This window comes from Erigeron canadensis, chromosome 5, assembly GCF_010389155.1.
Source record: "Erigeron canadensis isolate Cc75 chromosome 5, C_canadensis_v1, whole genome shotgun sequence".
Lineage (NCBI taxonomy): Eukaryota > Viridiplantae > Streptophyta > Magnoliopsida > Asterales > Asteraceae > Erigeron > Erigeron canadensis.
In genome coordinates this window covers 19927286-19940460 of record NC_057765.1, presented here as the reverse complement: position 1 = coordinate 19940460, position 13175 = coordinate 19927286, and the positions used below count along the sequence as shown (strand labels likewise).

At 39.8% G+C, this 13175-nt stretch overlaps 1 protein-coding gene across 1 annotated transcript; it reads left to right on the top strand.

Moving 5' to 3' along the window:
* Positions 1 to 987: 987 nt before the first annotated feature.
* LOC122601331 lies at positions 988 to 2105 on the top strand. Its single transcript, XM_043774098.1, has 2 exons — positions 988 to 1123; positions 1492 to 2105. Exons 1-2 carry the CDS (start codon positions 988 to 990, stop codon positions 2103 to 2105), a joined length of 750 nt encoding a protein of 249 aa, XP_043630033.1.
* The last annotated feature ends 11070 nt before the right edge of the window (positions 2106 to 13175 follow it).

Genomic DNA, 13175 nt, shown 5'->3' with positions numbered 1-13175 from the left:
CTCACCGGAGAAGCCGAGGATTGGTTTAAAGAACTTCCCGAAAACTCGATTACTACTTGGGATCAACTTAAGTAAACGTTCATTGTTGAGTTTTACTCGGTTAGAATGCAAAGGCAATTGGAAAACCAAATCAGATCCTTTTTGCAAGAAGATAAGGAAGATGTCGTTGATGCATGGATCCGTTTTAAAGAGATGTTGAGGAATTGTCCGGGACATGAATTGACCAAGGAAAAGTATGTTGAAATTTTCTTTGATGGATTGACAAAAGCTTCAAAAAGGGAAATGGGGTATGCTTTTGGTGGAAGCTTTAGCAAGATTACTCCGAATGAGGGTTATGATATCTTGGAACGTATGGTTAAAGATAATGCAGCCATGGATGATAGGAGGGTTTTGAGGACTGAGAGTAGATTCACTAGAGGAGCTACGGAAAGTAAAGTTGCAAGGGCCAATGGTAGCAACAATTCTAATGTCATTGATGAGATTCAGGCCTTGTCAGCTCGTGTGGATAAAGGGTTTGCTGCTCAAGAGTCCAGATTTGGTTATCTTGAAAGAGATGTGAAAGTTCTTGCTGATGGGTGTGATCATTGTGGGGATACACACTATTATAAAGATTGTCCCAACCGGGGACCTGAAGATGTTAACTTTATTCAGAATCAGCAACAAGGAGGATTTCAGAGGAACACTGGTTTTCAGAACCGGCCATCTGGTAGTAACTCTTATAACTCTTTTTTTCCTGCTAATAATACTCGTTTTTCAGGTAACAGGTGGCAAAGGAACAACTTTCAAAGTCAGCCACAGCAGCAGGGAACTCAGCAAGGTCAAGGATCAGGTTCTTCTACTTCTACTACCGATCCAAATGATGAGTTAAGAGAGATGATGAAACAGATGATGAGCAATCAAATATAGACCAACCAAAGCATTCAAAGCATAAGGAATGATACAAAGGAGTTGAGTGATAGGTTGGACAGGATTGATGGAAAGGTGGAAATGAATGCTAAGAATCAGGTCCTTAACTTTAAGGATCTTGAAAGTAGGATGGCTTCGCTTTCTAGGCCTACGGGTGCTTTGCCTAGTAATACTCAGCAGAACCCGAGGCTACAGTTCAGTCAGGGGCAGCCACAGGGTCCTAACAATGGACAGAAGTATACACCACCTCTAGTCTGACAGGAGCAAGCTAAGGCTATCACTACCTGTACAGGTGGATCTTATGACCCTCCTCCTTTTCCTAATGATGATGTTTTAGATGTGCGGGAAACAGGAAATGATGAAGCTGAAGCTGTTGATGAAGAAATAGATATGGAAGAAGATACAACCATGAAGACTCCGGTTATTCCATCAAAACCGGTTGTGACACCCGAGGCTAAGCCATATAAGCCTAAGGTTCCATTTCCACAGCGGTTCAGGAAGGCCAAATTGAAGGAACAGTATGACAAGTTTGTCAATATGATTAAAAATGTTCACATTAATGTTCCTTTGGTTGATTTGATACAGGGATGCCCAACTATGCCAAGTTTATCAAAGAACTTGTGACGGATAAGGGAAAGATAGATGAGGTGAAGGCTACATTTCTCAATGCCGAGTGTTCTGCCATTGTTCAGAACCACATTCCACCTAAGCTGGAAGATCCAGGGAGTTTCCTCATCACTTGTTCTATCAGTACTTTGACTTGTAAGGCACTTGCCGATTTAGGTGCTAACATTAATTTGATGCCTTACTCGGTTTGGAGTAAACTGGCTTTTGGAGCATTGAGACCTACCCGTATAAGCATTAGGTTGGCTGACCACTCTTTTCAGTATCCCATTGGGATTGCTGAGAATATGACTGTCCAGGTAGGCCACATCGTGTTTTTGGTAGATTTTGTGATTTTAGAAATGGAAGAAGACACTAAGGTACCATTGATTTTAGGTAGACCATTCCTTAATACCGCGGATGCCGTTATCTGGGTGAAAGATAGGGAAATTTCTTTGGGTGTGGGTACTGATAGGATAGTGTTTAATGTTGAAAGATCTATTAAGCATTGTTACTCTACTGATGAGACTTGTTTCAGGATTGACGTTATTGATGATGCTTTAGATCAAGAATTTCAGGAATTCAAGGAAACATAAGTTGATGAAGAGCTCGTTTGCTTAGGAGCTGGAGATATTGATGATGATGATTTGTTTGTAGAGGTGATGGCACTTAGCATGGATGAGACACCTCCAGAAGATGAGAGTTTTGAGAAGGTAGTTGCTGATAGAAGCTCAAGGATACCGAATTCGGTTGATGTACCACCTACTGATCTGGAGCTTAAGCCGTTGCGTTCACATTTAGAGTATGCGTACTAAGCAGGTAAATCCTCTCTGCCCGTTCTTATCTCGTCCGCACTTTCGAGTGACGAGAAAACTCTACTTTTGTCTGTGCTCAAAGCTCATAAGCGGGCTTTTGCTTGGAAGACCACCGATATTCCAGGTATTAATCCTAATTTTTGCATGCATAAGATAGACTTTGTTGATGATGTGAAGGCCGTTGTCCAAAGACAAAGGTGGATTAATCCAATTATGAATGATGTTGTAAAAAAAAAGGTGATTAAATTGTTAGATGCGGGGATCATTTTCCCTATTGCCGATAGTTCATGGGTAAGTCCGATCCATTGTGTGCCCAAAAAGGGGGGCATGACCATTATTGAAAATGAAAACAAAGAACTTTTGGCCACTAGGACTGTCACGGGTTGGCGGGTTTGCATAGATTACCGTAAGTTGAATGATGCCATCCGTAAGGATCACTTTCCCCTCCCATTTATTGATCAAATGTTGGAAAGACTTGCAGGTAATGAATATTTTTGTTTCTTGGATGGGTTCTCCGGGTACTTCCAAATACCCATCGACCCGAAAGACCAAGAAAAACCACTTTTACATGTCCATTTGGTACCTTTGCTTACCGGCGAATGCCGTTTGGTCTGTGTAATGCCCCGGGCACCTTCCAAAGGTGCATGATAGCTATTTTTCAGGACATGCTTGAAACCTCAATGGAGGTTTTTATGGATGATTTCTCAGTATTTGGGGATTCTTTTAGGTCTTGCTTGCATAACTTAGATAAGATGTTGACACGGTGTGAAAGGGCGCACCTTGTGTTAAATTGGGAAAAGTGCCATATTATGGTGACCAAGGGGATTGTGTTGGGGCACAAAGTATCAAAGGCCGGGATAGAGGTTGATAGAGCTAAAATAGATGTTATAGCTAAGCTACCCCCGCCTTCCAATGTGAAAGGGGTAAGAAGTTTTCTTGGACATGCTGGATTTTATCGTAGATTTATTAAGGATTTTTCCAAGATTACCCGTCCGATGACCCACTTGTTGGAGAAGGACGTCCCTTTTGTATTTGATGATGCTTGTTTGAGTGCTTTTCAGGTGTTGAAAGAGAAGTTGACCAACTTTCCCATCATGGTTGGCCCGGATTGGAACTTGCCATTTGAATTGATGTATGATGCAAGTGACTATGCAGTTGGAGTGGTGCTTGGGCAAAGGGTTGATAAGCATTTTAGGCCGCTCAGCAAAACCTTGAACCCCGCTCAGCAAAACTATACCACTACTGAAAAAGAGTTACTTGCAGTTGTTTTTGCTTTTGATAAGTTTAGATCATATTTAGTGTTAAGCAAAACTGTTGTATTTACTGATCATTCAGCCCTAAAGTTCTTGTTCGCGAAACAAGATGCTAAGCCTAGACTTATCCATTGGATTTTATTGTTGCAAGAATTTGATATTGAAATTAAGTACAAGAAAGGGGCCGAAAATTTGGCAGCCGACCATTTGAGTCGTTTGGAAGATCCTCACCCGGAGGAACTTCAAACGGGGGAGATCAATGATCGTTTCCCCGATGAGTCAGTAAATGTGATCTATAATACTAATGATGGTCCGTGGTTTGCAGATATTGCTAATTATTTGGTTTCAGGAGAGATACCGGATGATTTTTCAAAGCAGCAAAAGAGGAAGCTCAAGACCGATGTTAGGCACTACTTTTGGGAGTCACCATATTTGTTTCGTATTTGTGCAGATGGCATGGTCTGAAGATGTGTAGTTGAAGTTGAAACCAGGGAGATTTTGGATGCTTGTCATTATGGACCAACCGGAGGTCACTATGGTCCTCAAGTTACCGGTAATAAAGTGTATGATGCAGGTTTCTGTTGGTCTACAATTTTTCAGGAGGCTCGGACTTTGGTAGAGACTTGTGATGTGTGCCAACGACAAGGGAGCATAACTAGACGGGATGAAATGCCACAGCAAGGTATTCAGGTATGCGAAGTATTTGACAATTGGGGCATAGACTTCATGGGACCGTTCCCACCGTCTAATAAGTTTCAATATATTCTAGTTGCTGTTGACTACGTGTCAAAGTGGGCCGAAGCCAAGGCTTTACCCACCAATGATGGTCGTGTAGTCATTGATTTCTTGAAACAGTTGTTTTGTTGTTTTGGTTGCCCTAGAGCCTTAATTAGTGATCGTGGAACAGATTTTTCAAGAGATATGGTGTTGTTCATTATTTTTCAACTAGCTAAGGTTTTAAAGAGATATGGTGCTGTTCATTATTTTTCAACTTCTTATCATCTACAAACAAGTGGTCAAGTAGAAAACACCAATAGGGCATTAAAAAGGATTTTGGAAAAGACAGTCGGGGATAACCCCAAAATTTGGTCTAAGAAGCTTGATGATGCCTTGTGGGCATTTAGGACCGCCTTTAAGACACCGATTGGCACCACGCCATTCCGGTTGCTCTATGGCAAGACATGTCATTTGCCGGTTGAATTAGAGCATAAGGCGTTTTGGGCCTTGAAAAATTTTAACTTAGACATGATGGAAGCCGGTGAACTTAGGATGTTACAACTCCATGAGCTCGATGAGCTTAGATTGGGAGCTTATGAGAATTCACGGCTTTATAAAGAAAATACCAAGATTTACCATGACAAAAGGATTCGTAGGAAGGAGTTTAAGGTTGGTGCAAAAGTTTTGTTGTTCTTATCAAAGTTTAAAATCAAACAACCAAAGTTAACTTCTAGGTGGATAGGTCCTTTTGTGATTAAACATGTGTATCCGTCCGGTTATGTTGAGTTATTTAAAAGGGATGGAAATAGGTCTTTTATTGTTAGTGGTCATCGTCTAAAGTTGTATGTGGAAGAAGAGCAGGAGGAGGGGACAATTGAGGAAGTCCCCATTTTTTATTCGGAAACTTGAAAGGTGATCGAGTCTAGCTCATGACTCTCGGGAGGCAACATGTGTTTAACTTTGTTTTCATTTTGTTAGTTAGATTTGACTTTGTTTTGTCAAGAAATTGCAGGTTCAGATTTGGTGTGAAGCGGAATGAGGTAAGGTTGTTTCAGAAAACGAAAAAAAAAAAATTTTTTTTTTTTTGGAAAACCCCCCACTGCGCCGCAGTGAGGGAGCACCACGCCCACTGCGCTGCAGTGGGTGCTTTGACTGGTCAACTAGGGAGCGGGGTAATAAGCCAGAAAAAGGAAAGGGTTGATTTTTACCACAAATTTCTTAACATATCTTTTCTCTTTTAGTTTCAAAAACGAACGGCTTTCTCCGTAACCCCCCAAGAGCTCCAAAAATCACCTTTAATCCACCACAAATCTTGCATTCTTTTTACCTATTCCTTCTAGATTTTTGTCTTTCATCTACATCATGACAAGGAAGGTAATGTTTCTTGATTTTTCTCTTTTTCTTTTAGTTTTTCTTAGATTTTTGATTTTTGAATTTTTAGGTTGTAATTGTAAAATGGTTGATGGGTTTCGTTAATTAAGGGGTATAGATGATAATGTAATGTTCAATTTCACGATTCAAACACTTGTTCGCTCGGATTTAAGTCGAAATTAAACCTAGGGTTTGAAAAAATTTAGGTCTTTTTGATGAATAAGTGTGGGGGGGGGGGGGAATTAAAGCTTGATTAGGTAGTAATTGTTGCTTGATATAGCTGTTGGAATGGTTAATTTCCCCGATTAGTTGGATTTAATTCGTGAATTAAATGATGAACTTGCCCAGAAGCCCAAGCCATTGCGCCGCAGTGGTTGAGATGTTTGTCCACTAGGCCGCAGTGGCACGCTTGTGACCTTCACGTGATTTGAACCTCACTGCGCCGCAGTGAGGGTTCGTCTAGCCTACTGCGTCGTAGAGAAACCTCTCGGCTTTGTATTTACCCTGCCTCACTGCGCCGCAGTGACGTGATGTCTATGCCTATTGCGCCACAGCGGGGCATCTTCCCTGTTCATTTTTAGTTCATTTAATAAATGTTTTCGGTTTGCATTCCTACTTCTAACGAGTTTGTTTGTTTATGTTTTGTGATTGTAGGATGCTGCAGGTGCCGATAAGCGCAAGACCATGGAGGTTGGGCAATCAAGCGGGACCGCCGAGGTTCCCGCTAAGGCAAAAAAGCAACAAGTGGAACCACCGGCTCTAAAATTTTGGCCGGGACAACTAAATGAGAAGCATCTTTTGCTGGAATTTTGAGGGGTCAAGCAACCCAACAAAAACACTTTTCTCAATGAGTTGTATTCATTGCACAAACGGGTGGTGGACCCAGCAAGGCATCTTGCCCACCCACAAGCTCGGTTATATGGGGTGGAGGGAGATTTGAATAGATGGTTTAGACTTGAAGTGCAGGTGGGAGATCGAATGATTAGCTCTGACATGTGGCATAATGTTTTTCTTAACAAGGAGCCGGTCATCGGGAGCTATGTTTGGAATTTTATTCCACACTTAAACTGACAAAGGAATTGAACAAGGTGAAGGATCTGTTTGAAGAAAGAGTTGTCTCATTCTATTGTGGAGGCACGCATAGGCGGATTTCTATCGGTCAATTTGGCTTTTATGGTGGCATGTATTCTAGTGAGGAGTTGCATAGCCCGAATTTTAGGGCGTTTTTGAAGAGTGGTTTGTATCCGAAGCAGGATTTGGGAGATGGTGAGTCGATTGGTCAGTATTGGACTCGTATTACTGGGGCGAGGTCATTCCATCTGGGGGGACGGGTAGTGTTTCGAAAATTCAGAGTGTTAAGCTGAGATTACTTCACCGTTTGATTGTTACATTTTTGGTGCACCGGTCCACTCATTGGGACAAGGCGTACCATCTTGATCTTTGGTTGATGAAGTTATTCAGTGAGGGTGCACCAAGGAGATTTGCATTGGCACCTATGGTAGTTCTTGACAGGATGGCTAATCATTCAGACTCAAAGCTAGTTCTTGGTCATTTCATTACGAGGATTTATAGGAGGATGGGAGTGTTTGAGACTGATGATTGTCAGAATGATTTGTCTCCCCCAGTTGATCAGGAGAGTTTGACAGAGAAGGTGTTGGTAAAAGCGAAGATTTTGAGGAAGAACCAGGGGAGCCATCGTCCTGCCAGGCTGTTAGACGATGAGGGTGTTATTCCTGCACCACCACCAGTTTTTGAGGCAGCAGAGGATGTTGACATGGAGGATGCTCCACGAGAGCCACCCACGAGAGCCACCCAGGTATTGATCTGACACCTTTGAGTACCCAGTTGCAGCAGATATATGAGGGGCAGCAGTCTAGTGCCCAGGCTTTTGATGATTACCAGCGGCGGATGGATGGGGAGATGTCATTGTTGGGTTCACAGCAGGCTCGTACGACTTATGTTGTGGAGTATTATCAGCCTCTTTGGCATTCACAGTACAGCGGCACTCCCTTGGTTAGACCTGACCCGATCCCAGATTTCAGACCACCAGCGATTTTTATTCCACCACATAGACAGGATGGTGGTTCATTCTTTTGTACACCCGACCAGCTGGTTCCACGGCCTCATGATTTGGGAGGATCGCCCCGAGGGCCGGTCCAGTTTGGCCGGTATACAGGTGGTGCTGGGGGCATTTCTTCTACCATGCCCAGTTTTCCTGCAGGTACAGCTTCAGGATTTGTTGATATTGGTGGAGGAGCAGGTTATGCAGGAGATATTGGTGGTCAGACTGATACAGGTTATGGCGGTAGCGGCTCAGGGCAGGAGTAGGAGCGCAATTGGGTGACAGACCTTTTTGCTCCTCCCAGTTTCATGCACCCCGGGCAGTATGATTGATTGCTGATGATATGGTTTTGATTCCCATCCGGCACCGTGGGATGGAATCATGTGATGCTGATTGATATTCATTCATGTTGGTTTTTGGATGAATGTATTTGATACACTCTTTCTCTCTTCCCTCTTTAAATCTGTAGTATCCACCCTACGAGGTGATGAGACATTTGTTCCTTGTACTTTGTATATTCCATTTTGTTTGGTCTTGTTTTGCAAGAACAGTAGATTAATGGGGTGCTTGAAATTATAATTTGTTTTCTAATGCAATATGAAACAGGTGTTTGATAGTTGTAGCGCAACACAAGTATGGGGGGAAACCCCTTGGATTCTTTTCCCATCTATTTTCTATGGCTTGATTGTTGATTGTGTGATGATATGCATATGTTGGCAGTAAGTTCAGCGCCGCATTGTTGTTTGGTATGTTTGATGTATTCGACTCTCGCACCTTCCGTTTCGGTACAAGTTCTTTATCCCGTCAACCAAATTGTCCTTCCTATTTCGGAAGTGTCATTTGTGACACGGGGTCGATAACTTGTTTCAAAACAGAATGTGTCCTTATTCCGGTATGTGCTCTTATTTTCTATACCGCTTACCCCTATTTCCTTTTGTTTGACCGAATATGGACATTGAGGGCATTGTCCATCTTAAGTGTGGGGGGGTGGCAAATAGGTTTAAGCTACCGGGTATATCACTTTTGTTGTTTTGTCATTGAGATTTCTATCAGTTTTGTTGATATGTCCCTCTCGTAGGCCTTTGGAATCTATCTAGGGGTTTGAGTCTCTTTTTTGAGCTCTTAACTGTTATATGCCTATTTGAAACTGGTGCTATCAATTTGGCGGGATAATAGAAGTTGATATTGATTTTTAAACTTGAGTTGAACTTGTCCTTGTGGTAAATTGCTTTTGACACTTAATTGATTACTTAATAAGCAATTTTACTACCAAATTTTCCCTTGACAAAAGTTTTTAATTGGCGAAGTGTGTTTTGAACGGTTATTTGGCTAGTCCTTCGGGATTGATATCATTACTTGCATGCCCATATATATCCAAAGTTTTAAATTGTGAGATTTCATCATTTCATATATAGTTGTTCAGGTGACAGTTTTGGTTTGTTTGCCTCGTAAATACGTCCCTCTCTTAGGCTCTAGGATTTATTCGGGAGTAAGGGTATTCATTTTTGATGCCTTGCACTAAGAAGTGCGTGTTGGAGGTATTTCTAAGCCATTTCCAAGTTCTTCTATTGATAAGAGTGTGTCGGTGATGTCTTGATTCTAGAACTTGGCCTGGTGATCATGACGAGTACATTGGATGACGAATTGGCATTTAGGTTTGACCATACTTTTTCTTTCTTTCTTTTCACCTTTCTTTTGTATATCCCTTTTCACCTATACAACCTTATACACATACATATACTTGTATATACACAATTTCCCTTTTCTTTGTATACCTTAGATAATCTTATACATATATACATCCCTTGTAATTTAGCCTTTTACTTTTGTATAAATCCACCTTTACATGTAAACTTCACTTAACTATACCGTAGTCTAATCTTGGGGGGGCCATTGATTGTCATGGTTTGTTTGGATGGTTTGGGAGAGTTTCATGGGTTGATTTGTGAAATATTCTTGTCTATGAGAATACGTAATGGGTTAAGCTATTGAAGATTGTCTTGGATTGTTCAAACAAAGAAAGTGAAATGTTATAGACATGTTATCATTGTAAGAGGATATTTACTAGTAGAGTAAAAATAGTTCAAAAAGAATAAAGAGAATTAAAAAACAGAAAAATATATAAAAAAAAAAAAAAGAACTTCGGCTACTAGTAGATATTTCTCATTTTCAAATGTCTAGAAAGTTTGATGTAATATTATGGAAGACTTGGTTGATTGTAAGTTCTTTGAAGTTGATACACCACAACGGTGTCGGGTTTTGCTTGGTACTTGGAGGTGTGTTCGCGGGATGGCAACTTAAGGGTTGGTGGTTTATTGGCAATCAATGGTATGGGTTTAATTAGACTATTTTGTACATTTTAACATATACCATATACTTTTTCATTGTTCCATTTTATCATTAACCTACTTCAATATATTCCATTTGCACATATTCATATACATAACCTTAGTTTAACTATACAACCACCCTTTATGCCTATTTTGACGATGTACTTGATCCTTGCGCCATAATGGTGAAGTGACGATCCTAGTTCAAGCCTATGGTAAAAGAGTATATATCACGACTGAGCTATGAGTGATTCTTGATATATTCAACCCCGGAAGTAAGTTTGTTGGAGTAGAATGATATTAGTAGGATCGTTTGTTTAATTTATGCTTAGTTGATTATCGTGGCTTACGGATTGTTCAAGTATTGTCAAACATTTCGAGTTTTCATTTAAGATTAAAACTGCTTCACCCGCCTCTTTGTCAATTGACATGCTTGGTGTTGTTGCTTTTTGAACTTGTCACTTGTTTGATAGTTTGATTGTCAAGGAATGCTTTTACTTAAAGTTTGGATTTGCTTGAGGACAAGCAATGCTCAAGTGTGGGGGGATTTGATGTGACTAATTTATACCCATTACCCACATCGTTATTGGCCTATTATTCATATGTTTTTAGTCGTTTTTGTATGCATTTGGCGCGTTTATGGTGTTTGTTAGTGTTTTCAGGCTCTAAACAGGTTTCGCGTTCATTTGGTACAATTTCGGAAGATTTATTGGGTCAGAAGTGATTTATGAATGATTAAGAGTTGATTCAAGTGGAAAAGATCACAAAGTTCGGCATGTACTAGAGATCGAATAAAGATTGTTCTGTAACAGCAATGACTGCGTCGCAGTGGGTGTGTCACTTGACCACTACGCCGCAGATGTTTCTCTGGTAAAATAATTGATGGAACCCCACTGCGCCGCAGTGGGGATGTCGATGGACTGACTGCGCCGCAGTCACAAGTAAGAAAGAATTGCCGAGAAGTTTTGGTGCGCCGTAGTGGTCGATTCACTAGCCACTGCGCCGCAGTCTTTGAAAGTCAAAGTCAACATACACCTCACTGCGCCGTAGTGAGGGATGCCACAACCCACTGCGCCGCAGTGGGTGCACTGGGAAAACAAGTTTGGGACGTTTTTGCATCAGATTTTTGGAGAGGCATATAAGCAAAACCCTAGGTCGAAAATAGGGTTATCCAGACTCTTTCTAGGAGCTGCTCTATCAGGGTTCTTCCTTCTCCAATCAAGTGAAACACTTAGGCGGACTCATCGAAGTTATCACGAGCACCCATTTAGATCGTACTACTTTTCTGTCTTGCAATTTCAAATTCTTCATACTTTTGGTACAATATGTTGTTCCCTTTTATTAATTCTTATTGTTCTAAAATCATGAGTGGCTAAACTGTTTATCATCCACCTTGATGAAACGAGACGAATGATGTGATTGCAATATTTTTATATCAAAGGATTGATTTTATTTTATCGTTGTTCCGAGATCTTGATGAATTAATTATTTTAAATAATTATTATAATATTGGTTGTGTGTTAATTCTTCGTTAGTAGTACTAGTTGGATTAATATATGATTTGAAAAGAATTGTTTGTCCATAAGCAATTGTCACTAGTTCATGGTATGGTAGTGAATATTATTTTAATGAAATGATTAATTTTGTCAACGTAATTTGTAACGGATGGTGGTACCACATTATTGTTACATAGGTTCAATTGATAAATCGATAGTCATGCAAACTAGTTATTGGAAGAAGTTGTCTTAGAACTGGTGGTACCGGTTTGGGTAATTTATCTAGTAATCTAGGTGATTTGGTGAGGTGTGCATGGTTGGTGGTACCACATGAGCACTTAACTAGTCACGACTATCTTGTCAGTTCTTGTGAATTTGATCTTAATTAAATGCAATCACATTTGAAGTCGAGGGAAGTCAAGGTGGATGACTTTTAATTATATTGTCTGAAGTTCTTTTCATTTTATGTTCTTGATCAAAACAAATTTTACTTTCTGTTATAAAAAAAGGAGATTTGAGTAACACCCGTTTTCCAAACTACTTTATTAAACAATTGATTCAAACCAATCCCCGTGAACGAACACGGTCTTACCTTTTTACTATATTACAAACGATCGGGTCCACTGCCCGTGAGTGCGTAGTAGTCAGTAGTTAGGTGAAACTAGTTTTATAAATTTAAGACTCGATTTGGCACATCGATGCTCTAAATTCGACTCTCTTGACAAAACTACATATGTTTTCGGTTTATATAAGTGTATATGCATATATTTATGTCCAGAATCATCAAATCCGAAATGTTTATACCCGAAAACCCTTAGATCCGAAATCCCTTGAACCGAGAACCCTTGAAATCTGAGATTCATATATCTGAAATCCTTTCAGATTCGACTTGGTTGTCTGAAAACTTTAAGATCTGGATATTTTAGATTCGAAAATCATGTTCTTGTTTAGATTTGGTTTGTTTCCTTGTATTTGCGCTTCATACATAATTATACAAATCGAAATCTTGTTTAATTCGAGTTTATAAGTGTTGTTTTGAATGATTTTGGTTAGAACTTGAATAAATACGAAGGTTAATTGCGTGTTTGTCTTGGATATCAATTATTGTTCATAAATCCACCCGGAATCTTGATTACGTTTGGTCAAGCCGCCGGTCAACGCCGGTCAACACCAGTCAAACCTTAGTCAAAGGGCAAATTATCATTGTGTCTATTTTGGTCCTTCTAATAAATTAAAAGTTTGAGTTATTTTTGGGTATTAATGGATCTTTTGGTTAAAAATGGGATTAAGTCATGATTTAGTCAAATTAAGGTTTTAAACAAAGTTAAATTATATTTTAATCAATTTGATCAATGTTTTAAATCCTAATCTTCTTAATGATGAAATTAATATGGGTATATATATATATACTAGAATTAAAATGATATGGACATATGTATATACATATAAGGATTTATCTAAAATGGGTATATGACTAAATATATATGTCTAAAAGGACTTTGTAAGGACCATATATAAATTATACATTCGTATAACAATAATTAATGGTGTATCGGACTTTATATATTTTGTAATAACTACATATAAATGCAAAGATTGAAAGACTTTGTAAAGACGATGTA